The 19,773-nt window shown below is 46.6% G+C and overlaps 1 protein-coding gene across 2 annotated transcripts in view; it reads right to left on the reverse strand.

The window, feature by feature from the left end:
• SEZ6 (seizure related 6 homolog) overlaps window positions 1-19,773 on the reverse strand; it is a 577,716-nt gene that overhangs the window by 24,350 nt on the left and 533,593 nt on the right. For both annotated transcript variants that reach the window (XM_063449977.1, XM_063449976.1), the window contains exons 12-13: window positions 1,235-1,426; window positions 63-257 (exon numbers count right to left, since the gene is read on the reverse strand). In XM_063449977.1, coding sequence (XP_063306047.1) covers window positions 63-257; window positions 1,235-1,426 — 387 coding nt within the window. The remainder of the gene's footprint in view (window positions 1-62; window positions 258-1,234; window positions 1,427-19,773) is intronic.

Consider the following 19,773-nt stretch of genomic DNA (forward strand, 5'->3'; position numbering starts at 1 on the left):
CTGTAGCCCCTGACTCATGTTGTTGTGTATGCCTGCTTTAACCACGTTCCACTATTCATTACCTTTGCAGATGGGTGGCGTGGTGCTCCACTGCGAAGGATGGCCTGGGATACATTTTATGCTGTGCTCTCCCATTAACATAAATCCAGTCATGCATGAAAACCTGAGAGCATCTCCGGGTTGGTACATCCTTTTCTCTGGTTCTTGGTGGCCGTTTTCTGGAACACCCGGATTAACACATGGCTCGTATTTCTCCGCTGCACAAAATAAATTATTATTGTAACAGACTGCCCTTTCCATGTCTCATATACATATTCAGAGATATATGGTGAGGTTCATTGGAAGTAACAGAATCTGTGATATTTTAAGTAGACTTAAAGGAACTTAAGGACGTTATTGTAGAATAACTAAATAAAAGTAAATTTTGTGAAATTCACAAGTATAATCAGAGATGTGTTACTATACACAAAGTTATTTATACTGACATGGGCAAGAGCTGTGCCCGGTGTGCCTATGGATTTCCTAATGCAGGATCAAAATTTCCACATCGTAACTCATGTAGGACCCTACCCGTACTTCTGTGCCAATATCAAATATCTTATTATCTTGTTAAAAAAGGGTTAAAATTCAGACCCCTCACATCATAAGTACAGAGTCTCATGTAGGGTCCAACATTAAGGGTTTGTTGCAATGTATTTGGTGTTCATGTAAAGTGGGGTTGCCCGCTCCTCCCTGCGCAATCAAGAGGAGCTGCAGTTCCCCAGGTGCCAATGTCAGCATTGTTGAGTTGTCGGGCCTCCTACTAGGCCCATAACAATGTCCCAGGCATAGTAACTAATTGGTACTGCACCTGCGGACAAAACATGAAACATACAGAACCAAACAAGAAAGAAAGTATATACAAATATTTGCAATGCCCTATGTGGCTTGGAACTTCGTCCTAGTGCCGTGGGAATTGAAGCACATTGCTTCTTGTCCTAGAAAGGCTGCTCCCCGTAAAGCCTACCCCTTTACGTGTAGGGAGACTGTGTAAGTCATACGCAGGTAAATGTGCCCAGGGCTGCATAAATAAAGTGGTTTAAGTGAGAGAATTAAACAGTTAGACTGCAGGGGCTTAGGCGCAGAGACAATAAATTCTTGTACATATGTAACACGTTATATATATTTAGGGGAATCAGTCCAGAAGTCACATGAGCATGCTAGCAGTTTGCTTTTACAAAGCTTTCTCACTTACGGACACATTTTGGAGTGCGGTCACTCCACTTTGGCACGCCAGCCTGACGGTTATAACAGGTGATAGTACTGCTCCCTGTGAGAATATATCCTTTGTCACACACGTAGCGCACTGTGCTTCCAACCAGGAACTTCGAGTTAGAGAGGATCCTTCGACTGTGAGTAATGTCACCGGGGTCTGAACAGGTTGTAACTAAAAAAAGACACATAAATGCTTTGAGAAATCAAACAGGTTAAAATGCATCAATTCAATCCAGCACGAATGGTAACACATCATTGTTATTTGAATTAATGGCTAAATGCACGTCACTAGCTCTGATATTCGACCCTTGGGAGTACATTACATCTACTCAGCAAGCCACGATGAGGAACAACCTCAGCTGCTCAAAATATCTGGTAACAGAGTTATCAGTATAGGTGGGCTGCAGGGCTAGTTTGCCATTTGTCAGCCTGGTGACAATGTTTAGTGCACATTACTAGGTCACTGAGCTTCCCCAAAGCAAAGCTCACAGTAATGTGAAAGGTGTATTAGTGTAATAAAAAACTCCCAGATAATATTAGCTGTTTTACAGAGATACATAGCAAACAAACAACTTACAGCAATGTTTTGGTTATAAGTGTATTACACAATTCCATACCAATAAGGTTTAAAATTGTCACGGTGCCAGATCGGCACCTCAGTGTGACCACACCTACTCAGTGCGGTCACGCCGTCACGATGCCAGATCGGCACTGTGATGTGACTGCATCTGATCGGAGCGATCACACTAAAGGAGGGAGAGGTTACTCACTGTGCCTCCAGCACCTCTCCCTCGGCACAGCTCCTAGGCAGTGACCGGGTCCAGCGTTAGGAAGGCCGCTGCAAGGTGGCGCTATATGATAGCGCTGCCCACAATGATGTTACTAGTGACGTGAACGTGTGTGCGGCATCGCGTTTTTTGAGTCATGGGACCCAAAATTAGCAAATAGCAGGTTTAACAGGGTTATTTAAACCCAAACCTGCAGCTGTTCAGTGCCCTGTTGTATTTTCCATCCTGTTGGTTATCCGAGAACGCGTTCCTGTTACTGTTATTTGGTTATTGATCTTGGCTTGACTTTCTGTATTTCTAATATCTCTGACCATTTGGCTTTGTTCATTCTGAATTTGTTCCTTTCTGTATTCCTGACTTTGGCTCGTTACTGGTTTTTCTTATACGTTAAAACCGGCCATTCTAAGGCCCGGTAATACGTTGTAACTGTTTGTTATTTTGTTCGTGTTTGACTTAGTTCTGCGTGTTGAGCCACTGGTTCGTCCTGACAAAAATAATGTTTTTTTTGTGAGTTTTATTGTCACTGTTACTTAGCGTTAGATATATCAGGTGCTACACAATGAAAGCATCCATTTCAGTGTGAACACTGCCCATCATTACCCCTTGAACAAAGATCACAAGATATTCCTGGTGCATCATCTTAAGGAAGTTCTGATTAACTGAATAAACTTGCAGAAATCTGACTATTCTATAAGGGTTAACAATTCCATTTGCACACCCTCAGTGAGGCAGTATGACACATGGCATTACAAATGTGACTTTTAACACAAAACCAGATCCAAAGTTGACTCTTACCTATATAACTAATTTCCCTTACTTTCCGCCTGTTGGTCCATATTATATATGTGATATAGATATGCTATGTATTAAAATCTTTTACCTGATACGTGCATACTATGTCGTGACATTTCTCCCTCTGCATGGATGCTAAGTGATGTTACTGGAGGAAGATCAGACTGCAGAGAGAACTTGGCCTTGGTGTGAGATTATTACTATTATTTGTAATTGGGGGTGGGGGGCATGCCAACAAGGAATACTTAAACCAAAAATTGCTTTTGCCAATCATTATGTTTACTCAACTTTCTATAGCACTGCGGAGCTTACCCCACAAGTAGTGTTTCAAGGGTACAGTAAGGGTTTCAGCTTCCTACAGTAGAAAGCTAAAAGTTGAAAAAGGCTCCCAAAACCAAGGCATGACATCATGTAGACCAGTACTTCTGAAGCAAAAAGGAAAACACAGATGGGAGGGGTGGAGGGAAGGACTGTTGGAAAGATTTGGAACTTGGGGTGTGGGGAGTAGTTATGGGGTAGGACTAGTTATTGTTAAAAACAAACACAACAACAGTAACATAAAACTGTTTTAATATAAAACTCAATCTGCTTAAGTAACTTTAACCATATCTCTATAGTGCACATAAAGCATGCAGGTATCTGGAGGGATCCTTTAAGTGTTACAATTCAGACCATAGTCACAACTACATGTACAGCTTGAATGCAAGAGTTCCAGCGCAACATTGTAATGGTTCTTACAAAATAGGGGACAGGGAAATATGCAACCTATGACTTTCATATTATTCCATATATATGCAACCTCCATTTCCCATGATGCTCAGCCTGTCTGTCAGTCTACTCTGAATTGTCATCCACATACTAGCCCCAAGGCTGTTTTTGTTTTAATTATTTCATATCCTGCTTAAATTGCTATTTTACCTTGTAGGGGCTCGCACAACAGAAGCACAGTCTGACACATTTTGGTTCCCAAGATGGTCTCATCATTCGAGATCATTAAATTTGCCGCTGGGCAGTAATATCATAGCTCGGTGACAGCAAACCATGGCAGCACAGATATTTGCAACCTGAGAAGTCATGGGAAATACAAGAGCATCCAAGGTTTGCTATCACTGAGCTATGATGCTACTGCCCAATGACAAATTAAAGGGACATGCATTGCTTTGAGACAACTGTCTCATTCAAAAGCTTTAGCTTTGAATAAGACAGTTGCCTCACTCTGCAGGCTGAAAAAAAGCAGATAAATATATATATTTCATGTTTACCTGCTTTTTCTTTTTTATGCTTTTCACATCAACTCCAGGGGAGGGACATTGATCTAACCAATCAGTGTCCTATCCCTAGGGATGCTGGAAAACTCAGTAGTGCAATCAGAACAAGTTTCTAGTAATTTTATAAACATTTCTGACATACTTTTTCAAGTTTTCCTTGCTTTATTTCAGTGTTTTTTGTTGTTGTTGTTGTTTGATTGCTTGTTGGTTTAAAAATGTATAATTGTCAATTGGTTAATGTTCCTTTAAATGATCTTGCATGTTGTGCTCATACAGACACACTGTCTAGTTATAAAGTACAAGAAGAATTTAAGCTAACTAATTTCATTAAAACTCACCACACTTTGGGGTTTTTTTTTTCAGCCAAATTATGACTTATATAATATCTTAACTGTTGAATTCACTCTAACTGTATTTTATAAACAGAAAAGAAAGATCCCTTGTGGGATCGAAACGTTGCATTTGCTTCCAATAAATCTGCTGTTGAATTGAACCCTGAGTGCCTGGACCATATGTTTGTTCAGAGAAACCCAGGTCTGGCAGCACTTGGATCTCAACAAGCGTGCAGTATTCCTCCTCTTTTTTCAATATATAATATCTAGATGAGAAATATCTTACGTAGAAGATATTTTTTTGTGTGTAACTGTTGAATTCAATCTAACCGTATTTTATAAACAATGTCAATTTTATAGCATGACAGGAGGCTTCATATTTGCTTAAGTCTCTCTTTACTAGAACTCCACAGCAGCACATTAACATAGAGAGATAAACACCAGAGACAAAAACATAAGGTATCTATATAAGGCTCCTCCTAAGCCACCATTTCCTCTTTCTTTGCTGCTCCGCAGAACAGTACAGGTCAGAGTACCACTGCCTCCTGGTTTTTCCTGGCTGGCTGTGGGTTTATTATATGTATATCCCTTTTGTCTATACACACTGTTTACAGGCATATTTTTCTTTTGTTCCCTGACTTTCCTGTTTTTGTGATTGATTTATCACCTTTTCCCTTTTTCTTTCTTGCTTTTCTTTGCAAATTCTTTCTTTCCAGTTTTATGGGAATCAGGATGCATTTCTGCTATGCTTTTTTCCGTGTGCCTGTGGCTTTGCGGTCGCCGAGAAGCGGTCTTCCGACCGCCTCCCGTGCTGACCGTCGGGACCGCGGAGTAAGACTCCGGCGGTCCCTCATGCGCCGTGTACTGATTCCCGCTCGCCGGCTTCGCCCGCCGGGCGGGAATCCTCTACCTGCTTCCCTGTCCCTCCCACGCCTCGCTCGCATTCTAACATACTCGGGCGGCGTGGGGAGGGTACAGGGAGCCTCACTGTTGCCGCGGGATGCGGCTTCCATGCACCCTCTCCCGCGTGGCCGGGTCCAAGGGTACGCGGCTTGCTGATGTGACTGCCGCATGTGCGCCCTTCATTTAAGGGCGCAGGACTCTTTTGTTTTTGTATATACCACCATGATTACGGATATGTTTCTGTACCATTACTGACACCTTGTAGGTTTGTGATTTACACCTTGTTGGTTATGTGCCTATATGAATAAGGATGCATTGCTGTGACACATTGCTGCCACCTTGTAGGATTTGGGATTTACACCTTGTTTGTTATGTGCCTATATGAGTCAGGATGCATTGCTGTGACACATTGCTGCCACCTTGTAGGATTTGGGATTTACACCTTTGTTTGTTATGTGCCTATATGAATCAGGATGCATTGCTGTGACACATTGCTGCCACCTTGTAGGATTTGGGATTTACACCTTTGTTTGTTATGTGCCTATATGAATAAGGATGCATTGCTGTGACACATTGCTGCCACCTTGTAGGATTTGGGATTTACACCTTGTTTGTTATGTGCCTATATAAATCAGGATGCATTGCTGTGACACATTGCTGCCACCTTGTAGGATTTGGGATTTACACCTTTGTTTGTTATGTGCCTATATGAATCAGGATGCATTGCTGTGACACATTGCTGCCACCTTGTAGGATTTGGGATTTACACCTTGTTTGTTATGTGCCTATATGAGTCAGGATGCATTGCTGTGACACATTGCTGCCACCTTGTAGGATTTGGGATTTACACCTTTGTTTGTTATGTGCCTATATGAATCAGGATGCATTGCTGTGACACATTGCTGCCACCTTGTAGGATTTGGGATTTACACCTTTGTTTGTTATGTGCCTATATGAATCAGGATGCATTGCTGTGACACATTGCTGCCACCTTGTAGGATTTGGGATTTACACCTTTGTTTGTTATGTGCCTATATGAATAAGGATGCATTGCTGTGACACATTGCTGCCACCTTGTAGGATTTGGGATTTACACCTTGTTTGTTATGTGCCTATATGAGTCAGGATGCATTGCTGTGACACATTGCTGCCACCTTGTAGGATTTGGGATTTACACCTTTGTTTGTTATGTGCCTATATGAATCAGGATGCATTGCTGTGACACATTGCTGCCACCTTGTAGGATTTGGGATTTACACCTTGTTGTTATGTGCCTATATAAATCAAGATACATTTCTGTAACGAATTACTGCCACCTGGTATTCCTTGCGGTTTACACTTTGTTTTTTCTGTGCCATGTTTCACTGCTCAATTTTCCTAGGTACTTTATCGCCCAGGTGCGATTTGAGGTTTATTTCCAGGTGCAGTTTTTTCCCCCTGTCTCGCTACATGTAGCGGTACAATACATATTGGCCTATAAAACTACCGACTGCAGTACTCTCGGTGCAGGGAGTCTGTGCCCTTGCGGCTTACACTACGCATGCTGCCTGGGCTTACTTAGGATTGGTTAATGGGGTTGACTCAGCCCTTCATCCTTCTGAGGTAGATTAAATGAGTACCATTAAATTGGGGGATAGTAACAACCCTTGGATGTTGGGCTAAGGTAACATCCCCACGACGTACTTGGAAACCAGTACGTCAGTAACCAGTATTCTGAATGTACCTTTCCTGGTTAAATACTTTTGCACGGGACCCTGCTTGGTGACACTATCCCTCGAGGTTCTGGATGTCCTGAGGACCCTGGTACATCTTTAATCTACACCTCTGTGTCAAGATATGCCTGCCTGTCACCTCTAAGGATTTACGTTTTGCCTCCATATACCGCTGGGCCGGTGCTACCCGCGCCCAAATGCTGGCCAGCTGTGTCTGTGCCCTTATGATTGGCCTGCTTTGTCTGTGCCCCTTGATTGGCCTGCTTTGTCTGTGCCCCTTGATTGGCCAGCTTTGTCTGTGCCCCATGATTTGGCCTGCGTTGTCTGTGCCATTTTACGCATGCTACTGGCCTGGCGGCTCCACTCCTGGACCCCTGATTGTTGAGCCTGCATGCGCGTAATACTTGCCTCTGCCTACTATAGGGGTGCGGCCCCTAACGCCTGCTAGTGATACCTGTTCTCTATCTCCTTAGGTGTCACGTACCATCATCTTGGATATTATGGAGGCCTCTGCACAAGAGCAGAATTTGCAGGTTTTGATTAATGCGGCGGGGTCCGCTTCTGTGGAGACAGCCCTGGCTAGGGCCCTCCCTCAATCACAACCGGACAGAGGTGCGAGTGGAACCCCCCGCTTGGCAGACGACTCGGCTGAGTCAGACTCTCCTGAGAGAGAGCAGGCAAGTGCGCTAATGCGCTATTGGAAGGGTGAAGACCCTGAACCACGCTCCCGGTAGAGCAAGGCTCCGGCGAAGCGACATGGTTCGAGGTTATCAACCTCGCCGGTCTTGCGCCACCGTCTATGGGGCGCGGGAGGGAGACCTCCTTGCCCCCCCCTACCATGGCCGTACCGGACGAGTGGCGGGCAAACCAATCCCCTTCAGTGGCAGAAGATGATTGGGACGAGGACCGTAGGGTTGGCCCGGTTTTGGCGCTAGGAGGATGAAGACGCGCCGGGAACAGAGGCCCCCACGGAGGTGCCGGGAGATGACACCTTTTTTGAATACTACAGGTGACCTCTGTCTGACCCTCACTCTATCTGGCGCCCCAGGTCCTCATAATGGTCGCGGCCCGACCACTTAACACAATTTATGTGCTCCTGGGTCCGTGGACCCCTGGAAAGGGAGGCCCGCAAGAAACTTCAGGCGGCATGTCCCTGGCCGTCCTGCCGGACAAGATGGCGGGGGACCCGGATTTTGTCCCCTGGCGACCTCATACTTGAATGGTACAGGTCGGGACCCCACGTAAGGGGTCGAGCGTCGTCTCCGCTCGACGCAAGACGAACAGCTGGATAGGCTGGGCCCCTTTGTGCAGATTGTTGGCCCTGACGGACGTGGCCTGCATGGATGGTACAAGCCTGGACCCAGCCGTCAGGCCGGATTGGGCGCTACGCCCCATTTGCCTTCTAGGCAATGCTAATCTGCACCGAACGAAGGTAAACTACTCTGTTTCGTATGGACGCCAAGCTGTCGGAGCCAGGGTTCATAGACTTGGGCCCCCTGGCCATAAGACCTACTGTTCGGGGAACCTTTCATTAGGGAGCTACGGAAACGCATCGATTTATTTGCTTCCCTGGATGAAGCACAGTCCTCTATAAAGAAGGTGTTTCGCTCACGGTTATCCCGGCTGGTCTTCGGACCCACAGACCCCGTGGCCCGTCCTTTTTTCCACCATACCAGCCCAGACCTCACTACACTCGAAGGGCGGGTAGAGGTTGTGGAGACCGTGCCAGAGGACGAGCGAGATTTTCCTGCGGGTGAGTACAACTCCGGCCACTTTTTCTATTCCCCCTTTACTACGTACAGACAGATCGTTTCACTGCAGGGACGGGTGGCAGGAAGTGTCTTCAAATGCATGGGTCCATCAGACGGTATGGGATTATGTCATGGACTTCCACTCCCCACTGACGTAGGTTGGACCTCCAAGTGTCTCCATCATCGCGAGGGTTCAACGTTCCTTGATGGATTCGGAGGTTCGGAATCTGCTCGCCAATTCACATGCCTCCCGCTCGGCCTCAGCTCGGCTTTTGGTGCTTCACCAAGCTGCTGACGCTTGTGGTCATCCGATTCTGGTCAGGGGCGGCCGTTTCCTGTTATTTCTGGATGATTCGCTAGTCCTCTGCGAAGATCCCTCCAGGCTCGGATTTCGAACGTGTTCAGCGATCTCCTTATTGGAGCTCCCAGACGGTGGAGTTCTTGGGTGTCATGGTCAATGCGATGGAATGCGTTCCCCATCTGCCTTTGGCACTGATGGCAATCGCCCGGGAGGTGATGAGAAGGATATTACGACAAGTCCGGATTCCCCTTCAAATGTTTGCTCGCGTGGTGGGCCTCCTCGCAGCCTCGATACAGGCAATATACCCGGGCCCACTACTCTACGGGACCATTCAACGGCTAAGGACCCCTGTTCTACGCATATGACCTTCTTCAGACCGGATGATTTTTCTGTTCCCGGACGTGAAGGCAGGACTGCGCTGGTGGCTTCTCCGCATGGCCGCATGGAACGGCAAGGCAATATTTGGACCAACCCCGGATTTCGTACTGGATTCGTCTGTACGCCTTTGGGTTGGGGTGCCACGTGCGTGACCGGGTCCACGGGCGGCCCATGGTCGGACAAGGAATCGGAATTCCACTTCAATTGCCTGGATTGATTGCGAGTTCGTTGACAGTTCGGAGACTGGCAAGTCACCTGTTGGACTGTGGCGCCCAGGGCCGGCGCGTCCATAAGGCGGCACAGGCGGCCGCCTTAGGGCGCCAGAGGAGGGGGGCGCAAAAATCTGAATCTCCTGCCTTTGGCTGGAGACTCGGATTTGTAAACTCACCTCTCTCCCTGCAGCCAGCACACAGCAGGAGCCTGGCAGTGAAGTCAGCCGTCCTCCTCTGATGATGTCAGAAGGGGGCGGGACTTCTACTGCTCCCAGACTCCCCAGCGGTCCTGACTGCAGCTCCAGCCTCCCAGCCGACCACCAGTTGAAAGGTTCTCCCTCCCTGGCCCAAGGCAAGCTTCTGGGAGGGGAAGGGGGTGGGGAAGAAGCATTTTTATTTTAATTTTTTTTAAATCAAAAGTTTTTTTTTCAGCCCCTTTCTACAGCCCCTGCCCCCACTATACTCCCCCTGCCCCCACTATACTATCCCTGCCCCCACTATACGGCCCCTGCCCCCACCATACGGCCCCTACCCCCACCATACTCCCCCTGCCCCCACCATACTCCCTCTGCCCCCACCATACTCCCTCTGCCCCCACCATACTCCCTCTGCCCCCACCATACTCCCCCTGCCCCCACCATACTATCCATGCCCCCACCATACTCCCCCTGCCCCCACCATACTATCCATGCCCCCACCATACTATCCCTGCCCCCACTATACAGCCCCTGCCCCCACCATACCCCCCTGCCCCCACCATACTCCCCCTGCCCCACCATACTATCCCTGCCCCCACCATACTATCCCTGCCCCCACTATACTACCCCTGCCCCACCATACTGCCCCTGCCCCCTCTACAGCCCCTGCCCCTCCAAACTTCCCCACCATACTACCCCTGCCCCCTTTACAGCCCCTCTTCAGCGGTCCTGACTGCAGCTCCAGCCTCCCAGCCGACCACCAGTTGAAAGGTTCTCCCTCCCTGGCCCAAGGTAAGCTTCTGGGAGGGGAAGGGGGTGGGGAAGAAGCATTTTTATTTTAATTTTTTTTAAATCAAAAGTTTTTTTTTCAGCCCCTTTCTACAGCCCCTGCCCCCACTATACTCCCCCTGCCCCCACTATACTATCCCTGCCCCCACTATACGGCCCCTGCCCCCACCATACGGCCCCTACCCCCACCATACTCCCCCTGCCCCCACCATACTCCCCCTGCCCCCACCATACTCCCTCTGCCCCCACCATACTCCCTCTGCCCCCACCATACTCCCCCTGCCCCCACCATACTATCCATGCCCCCACCATACTCCCCCTGCCCCCACCATACTATCCATGCCCCCACCTTACTATCCCTGCCCCCACTATACAGCCCCTGCCCCCACCATACCCCCCTGCCCCCACCATACTCCCCCTGCCCCACCATACTATCCCTGCCCCCACCATACTATCCCTGCCACCACCATACTATCCCTGCCCCCACCATACTATCCCTGCCCCCACTATACTATCCCTGCCCCACCATACAGCCCCTGCCCCACCATACAGCCCCTGCCCCACCATACAGCCCCTGCCCCCACCATACAGCCCCTGCCCCCACCATACCCCCTGCCCCCACCATACCCCCTGCCCCCACCATACCCCCTGCCCCACCATACCCCCCTGCCCCCACCATACCCCCTGCCCCCACCATACCCCCTGCCCCCACCATGCTCCCCCTGCCCCCACCATGCTCCCCCTGCCCCCACCATGCTCCCCCTGCCCCCACCATGCTCCCCCTGCCCCCACCATACTCCCCCTGCCCCCACCATACTCCCCCTGCCCCCACCATACTCCCCCTGCCCCCACTATACTCCCCCTGCCCCCACCATACTCCCCCTGCCCCCACTATACTCCCCCTGCCCCCACTATACGGCCCCTGCCCCCACTATACGGCCCCTGCCCCCACTATACGGCCCCTGCCCCCACTATACTCCCCTGCCACCTCTATAGCCTCTGCCCCCACCATACTACCCCTGCCACCTCAATGGCCCCTGCCCCCTCCAAACTGCCCCACCATACTACCCCTGCCCCCTTTACAGCCCCTCTATAGCCCCTGCCCCACCATAGTGCCCCTGTCCCCTCTACTGCCCCATTTGCCCCCTCTACAGCACTTCTATTTCCCTCTATAGCCCCTGCCCCACCATACTGCCCCCACTATAGTCCCCCTGCCCCCACTATAGTGCCCCTGCCCCCACCATACTGCCCCTGCCCCCACCATACTGCCCCTGCCCCCACCATACTACCCCTGCCACCTCTATAGCCCCTGCCCCCACCATACTGCCCCTGCCCCCTCTACAGCCCCTGCCCCTCCAAACTTCCCCACCATACTACCCCTGCCCCCTTTACAGCCCCTCTTTAGCCCCTGCCCAACCATACTGCCCCCTTTACAGCCCCTCTATAGCCCCCACCCCTCTATGTCCCTCTATAGCCCCTGCCCCACCATACTGCCCCTGCCCCAGCCCCTCTATGCCCCTGCCCCACCATACTGCCCCTGCCCCACCATACTGCCCCTGCCCCCGCCCCCTCTACAGCCCCTCTATGCCCCTGCCCCACTATACTGCCCCTGCCCCCTCTATAGCCCCTGCCCCACCATACTACCCCTGCCCCTTAACAGCCCCTCTATAGCCCCTGCCCCACCATACTACCCCTGCCCCTTAACAGCCCCTCTATAGCCTCTGTCCCCACTCTACTGCCCCATGTGGGGGGGGGGGGGCGGCAAAATTCATCTTCGCCTGTGTAGCCAAAAATCCTTGCACCGGCCCTGGTGGCGCCCTCCTTCGGAGGGACGAGGTCTCAGTGGTACAATATACCGACCGCTTGGGAGGAGCTCGATCTCGCACACTGGAGGTGATGAAGGAGATTTCCGGCTTCTGCTTCCAGCGCAACATCGCATTACAGACAGAGTTTCTACCGTGTGAATCGACCTTGACGGCGGATTCGTTCTCCTGACTTTGGGAGGATGCCAGCGACTGGGAACTCTTTCGACCCATCTTCATCGTGCCTCCCGGATCCAGCGTGCGCGGTGGTGGTCGCGTTTCGACAGGTGCGGTTGTTTCCTCAGGAAGCATAGGTGTTTCCTCCGCTCGCTTTTATCCCCCGGGTGTTACTTCTGGTTTGTGGTCGACGTGTGTCCTTAGTGTTGTTGACTCCGCTAGGGCGAGGTCGGTCGGGTTCACGGAGCTTCTGTTACTCCCCTTGGACTCTTTCGGGAATGCCGGGTATGTCGAGGCGTCGTCACTATCGGCCAGGGACCTTCTCTGGGACCCCTGAGCTTCCGGGACAAGGAGATGTTTACCTCTCAGCATGGATTTCATAGTTTCGTTGCTGCTTAGGACAGGATGCTGAACCCTTTTTTCCGGCCCGTGACCTACTTGCTGAGTGTCTTGCCCCTCCTCGATGATTTGGGACGGTTGTGCCGTCTGGTTCTTGTAATTAGTCATTTATTTAGAAGGCGCGTGTTCCGTTTGGAGGTTTTTTCCCATCGGTCAGGACCCGCTGGTCTGCAGATTTCTACGTGGGATGAGGCTGGCACGTCCTCCGGCGCCTAAATACTCTTCCCTCTGGGAGGTAAGTATGGTTTTAGCGTTTTTTCTTCGGGATTCGGCCGGAGTTCCTTGTTTTTTCCCTTCGCCAGTTTTCTACTGTGTTTGCCCTCTTGTTGTGTCTGGTTTCGTTCAGACGTGTTTCTGACGTCCGTTCCTTCGCCCCTGTCCAATCTCGATGGATTAGATGATTATTGACACTGGCAGGGGTGAATGCGACTCTTGGAGTGCATTCGGTTAGCGGCGCTACTGCTTCCAAGTTTTTCCTGATGGGCGTTTCTCCTCGGGACGTTTTTGTATGTGCGGGCCGGGCCCGTGAGAAGTTTTGCGTCAGTTTATTTTGGACCGTCAGGCTATGTTTCTTTTGCTTTGCTGTCGGAGCGTTAAAACAGCAAATATGAAGCCTCCTGTCATGCTATAAAATTGTAGATTATACTAGCTTTAGTGTAACTATAATCTTAATTTTATTAATGACAGGAGGCGAATATTTCCCACCCAGTTTGGTTTCTCCCCCCCCTTGTTTTGGATGGATTGCATTGATTGTGTTCCTGTTGATTTGTCTGATTATCTGGGCTAGGTTTGGTAGTCTGGGGGGATGTTGTGGGAAGTGCATGTTATATTGTATTGACGGTCATTAGTGATGGATTTCATGTCTTTATTCTATCAGTACTGGATCGTGAGATTTATGTTTTATCAGTACATTTCGTTCACTAATCAGTGTTTTCGACTCTGTTTGTTTCATTTCAGTTTAATGGTTCGACTTCAGTTCATAGAATCGGCTGTTTGGCAGGATAAAGATCAAGTTCATCCATTATCCGAAGTTTTTCCAGATGGCATTCATTGTTATGTTGTAAATTTTCCTTTATTGAGTTATTGTCATTGTTGTGTACGTTACGTTGTCGCAGCGTGAAAGAGGAAATGGTGGCTTAGGAGGAGCCTTATATAGATACCTTATGTTTTTGTCTCTGGTGTTTATCTCTCTATGTTAATGTGCTGCTGTGGAGTTCTAGTAAAGAGAGACTTAAGCAAATATTCGCCTCCTGTCATTAATAAAATTAAGATTATAGTTACACTAAAGCTAGTATAATCTACAATTTTCCTCTAATGTATAAAAAAAATGCGGAAACAAACCATACATTCCTTTTTTTGAAAGATATTCTTTGTTATTGATTTATTTATGTCTTTCATATGTCATTCATCCATGAATTTGGCTTGTGAACTGTATTCTAGTTCCCAGTAGGGGGAGCTGTGACCATATTATAGAAATATTAAACAAAATCCAAGCCCCACAAAAAACTGCAATAGCATTCATTTTAAATGAGTATCATTAACATTTTGAGTGCCACATGGGTGTAGAATACATTGACTTATATGCTCTAGGTATCTTGCTTTAACCCCTTAAGGGCACAACTTCTGGAATAAAAGGGAATCATGACGGAATATATCCGTCATGTGTCCTTAAGGGGTTCCAGTACAGTTGACATTTATGTCATGGAATGTTTCATACAATATCATTTATGTCATGGAATGTTTGGCACAAATAACTCTATGGGACTTGCTCCCTGTATAATGAGCTCAGATATTGATTTAATTAACTTTTCTGGGTACTTGAGTGTTGTTATCACATTCTGCGACTTGTCAAGTTCTTAACCTCCGTAATCAGAGTTTTAGATCACTCTTTCTTCCGATTTAAACCCTTGCACTCCAATCTGGTGTTTTTTTATTTGTATCTTGTCAACACGATAATACCATTGATTGGACAGTGGGGAGAGTTGGTACGCGTGTACATTGTTATAGGATATAGTACTCTGTGTGCCTGTTCTCGCCATATCTATGTGATTAACTGACGGTTTCTGACAGTTTGTTGTTTCTGCTATTTCTGAGCTATTCCTACTTGTTTACAGGGCCGGTGAAAGCATTTTTGCCGCCCTAGGCAAAAAATATTTTGCTGCCCCCACTCATGCAGACTAACACACACGCTGCCTCAAGTATAAACACACACTAGTCCATGCAAACTAACGCACATGCACTGACCCATATACACTCTCTTACCCATACAGACACACACTGACCTATACAGACACACAGTGACCCATGCATTCATACACATACAGACACACACTGACCCATACAGACACACACATACAGACACTGTCTTACCCATGCAGACACACACTGACCTGTCTCAGCCCCACCTCTGCTATCCTCCCGCCCACTTGCCTCCACGTACAGGGGAAGGGGAGGGAGCAAGCAATTGAAGTGCACTTGTGCTGCTTTAGCACTGGATTCCTGGGAGGGGGGCCTGGCTCTTAGGGCTGACGTGGCGGATCGGTGTTCTACCGGGCGCTAGTGAGCAGCATTGCATGTGCTCCATAGTGCCCGGTAACATGGCCGGCGGCACACTCAAAAAAATAGAGGGGCAGCCGTGGGCCGGTGCAAACTTGATCATAAAGTCAGGGTTGGTGCCCCCTCTTAAGCAGCTCCCTAGGCGGCCACCTAGTTGGCCTATAGGAAGCACTGGCCCTGCTTGTTTACTATTACCAGTAAAGTTGCAATCCCTTGCATTAACTTCAATACTGCCCAAGTCAAGTCAGCAAGAATAACCAACAGGTCACAGGTCCAAAACTCGTTGAAGGGAGCAGAGCTTTGACCAAGTGCCAAGAAACATTGGCGCTTGGATCAGGTAAGTAAATAAAGGGTTTTTAACGTAATTTTTAATTTAAAAAGTGTGTGTGTGTGTGTGTTAGAAGGAGCCATAGTGCCAGGTATACAGCTTTGTATTCCTGGCACTACAGTAACCCTATAGTCGGGGCCGCCATCAGAAATTTTGGGGCCCCTAACACAGCTCAAGGTCTAGGCCCCTGGGGTCCTGCCTCCAAGCCTGTCCACAAATCCCGTCCCAGGGCCCACCTCAAAATCCAGCCCACAGGAATACACACACACAGACACAAACACACGCATTGATCCAAAAGGACACAGATACACACACACACACAGACAAAGATACACACATACAGGCATACATACTGACACACACATACTGAAACAGATACACAGACATATACAGACACACATACTAAAATACACATGCATACATACATACATACTGACATACATACATACATACACATACATATACATACTGACATACATACACAGACATAGACATATACATATACATACTGACATACATAAATACTGACACACATACATACTGACACATACTGGCATACATACACATTCATACATACTGACACATTTATACACACACATACATACAGATATATACATACTGACATACATACATGCATACATACAGATACATACATGCATACATACAGATAAATACATAACCATACTGACACATACATACTGACATACATACAGATAAATATATACATACACATGCTGACATACATACACATACTGACATACACACAGCTCATTTTTCAGCCGCCCTCCTGTTTCTTAACTTTTCCTTGCAGGAGGGTGGCTGGGGCTGATGGGAGTCGGCTGCCTCTCCCCTCGTAGCCTGTCTCTCTTCCCTCCCATGCAGAGTAAGCTGGGAGGAAGTGAACGGCCATCACTTCTTCCCAGCAGCACTTGCGGCTGCATTTTCTTTTTTTTTTTTTAAAGGGGCCCAGGTATGCTATTGCATGGCTGCAGCGCTGACCTGCCCCCAGAAGATTTAGTCTAAATGCTTGGGCCACCCGATGGGCCCTATCAGGGGGGTAGTCACCCCCTGATGGCGGCCCTGCCTATAGTATCACTTTAAACTTGAAATGGGTCAGAAAATGCACAAACACGTTAATACTATGGTAGAAACTATAGGAAGGACAATCGTGTATTAGAATTATTTCTACGCAGCTTTCACGAATCATATACTGGTCTTAAAAATGCTAGACCTAGGTCCACAGTTACACCAGAATATGTTAAATTCAAGTGATTGCCCCAATATTCTTTTAATTCATTTTATAGTTAATGCATTAAACAAAATGTTGGCAAATATTACATTTATAAAATAGTAAAAAAAAACTTTTAAATGTGATCCTTGATACATTGCTTAGTAGCATCTCATTCCGATATATGGGTGCAGATTTTTCCTATAATTTCCTGTCTATCAGGGGATTATGGGATAAGTAGTTTATCTCCAAATAGCAGTTCAGATCATCAGATGATTTAAACACAAACATACAGTTGATTAACAACTCGGATCCCTGTGTTTTAGCATCATAAGAGAAGCGGACTTGTATATGCAATCCGCAGCATCTCTTTAACTATTGTGTACACCATGCACACAATATGGACAAAACTGATATAAGCAACCAAAAACCAAGTGTTCTAGTCTGCTTGATTGATGCCCTGATAGCTTGATTGACACATATCAGGCACGAGAGTTGTCTCAGAGTGTTCTAAGCACCAGGCACTCTGCAGGGATGCCAAGTGCATTTAATACTTAGACTGACATTTTTATTGAAATAAGTACAGATTCTGAGAGACGATGGCAAAATTAGACAATGTGGTCAAGACCAGCCTGAATAAATCTAAGGATTTTATAATATAGCCTGGAGGAGAAACCTACAGACAGAGGAAGGCAGACGCACAGGAACACAGCTCATTTCATCAGGGTGTGAACGTTCTTTCACCATGTTATTTTTTTTATTTTATATAAATTAAATATTTATTAAAGGTATATTCCAATATGGCATTGTATGTAAAAAAAATAATGTGGTAGATTTAGAGAATTATTTAATTTCATTTTTCAATTTGAATTCAATGTATTCTATATGCTTACTGATGTCAGATAGAAATGTGCAACAATGTTTCACAACCTTACTTTTAAAATAAGGTTTTAACCCCCGATAGCATGTGGAACCTGCTATTACCTGGCTGTCAGCCATCTTTCTACTATCGGCCATTTTATGGAATATAACTGATGGACTACAAACTGTATTTTCTCTTTTACATTTTAAAAGACTTTTCCGAACTATACTAAATTATTTTGTAATAACATTTTTTTCCTTTAAGCAGAGTTAGCCAGAGAGAGAGGAAGTATTAGAAAACCCAGCGACGGGTGAAGGATGGAGTAAAAGATGTGTGGTTTTGATGTAAACTGAGTATGTTGTGTCTACAGTAGTGGTCTCAGGAGGGTCCTGGAGAATGAGAATAATATGTTAACTTGTGCATTGCTTAGTTTAAAAGTCCAGAATAGATCGGAAGGTGTTTATCTTTAAACTTAATTGTTCAGTTGTAGCTTCCTGTGCAAAGGCACTTGTCTACTAGAGATTCTGTAATTTTTAAAGATAGCTTAAAGTTCAACTTGACTTGTAAGAACAATGACTGGTTTAGGAGATATTCAAATGGTTCATTGTTCCTCTTTTTAATGTATAAAGACCCTTGCTTTTATTGCCATGGCAGACTTTCCTTGCTTAAGGTTTCACTGTAATCACAGTTGCTTCGCATGATCAATTAAACTCTTCGCTGAATTTGGTCGATTATTGCTCTAACACCACCAAATGATTGTCTAAGCCACTCTACTGTTTTTGGTCTTTGGAGACGTTGCTCCAGCACACAAGGTTCCATTCATTTATCATTACTTATCTGCTTCCTAGAACTGCTCAAAGAGTCTTTAGGGACTAAATTGTGGTGTGAAGAAGATGCTATGCACTGTAATTGGTCCTCTAGGGCTTACGGTAAGATGCAGCTATGTAGAGTATAGTTTCTACAGCAGTCCCAACTTAAAAAGGACATTTGAAGATTCTAATTCAAAAGGAGACTAGAGTAAACAGTTATCGTTCACAACACCTTTAATAAAATTATCAAATCAGATTTGATAACATCTTGCAATTCTAGCAATCCACAATTACTGTTGGTTTGTTATGGTTGCGCCTCTTTAGAAATGAAAGATAGAGAGTAAGGAAGAAAAATGGAGAGATTCGGTATTAAGTATCATGCTGAGTGCCAAATGCAGAGAAACAGCAAAAAGATTGATACTTCCAGGCGGTGGGATCGATAATATTTTACTGTATTTGTCTCTCGCATGCTCCGATCTCTATTGTTTTATACAGTTGAAAATGAGGTTTTATTTGGCATGGTGTCTGCATGCTACAGAGGAGAGATTGCTCAGTTTGTAAAATATACTGATTTATCTAGTATAATCTTTTTGTTTCAGAACACCCTAGATTTTTATTTAATTTGGAGAATGCTTGCATGCCCTATTTCTAACTCTTTTGCTGATCAATTAAATTACCTAACTTACTGATTAAATTAGCACGGAGACTTTCCTCTTGGAACGTTTCATGTTTGAAATTAGTGTGGATTATTAATGCATATTTTTCAACCAAGGACATTTAGAATGGATTTGCAGTGAGACGGAAGATTAGCAAACAGCACTGTGTCATGAAAACGTATTAAAGTACAATAATTAGCTGGAATAGCTACACTAACAGGACTGAGAAGACCTGGGATGATTTTTTATGACCGCTCTGCAACAATATAAGATTTTAGA

Source organism: Pelobates fuscus, chromosome 1 (genome assembly GCF_036172605.1).
Source record: "Pelobates fuscus isolate aPelFus1 chromosome 1, aPelFus1.pri, whole genome shotgun sequence".
NCBI classification, from domain to species: Eukaryota; Metazoa; Chordata; class Amphibia; order Anura; family Pelobatidae; genus Pelobates; species Pelobates fuscus.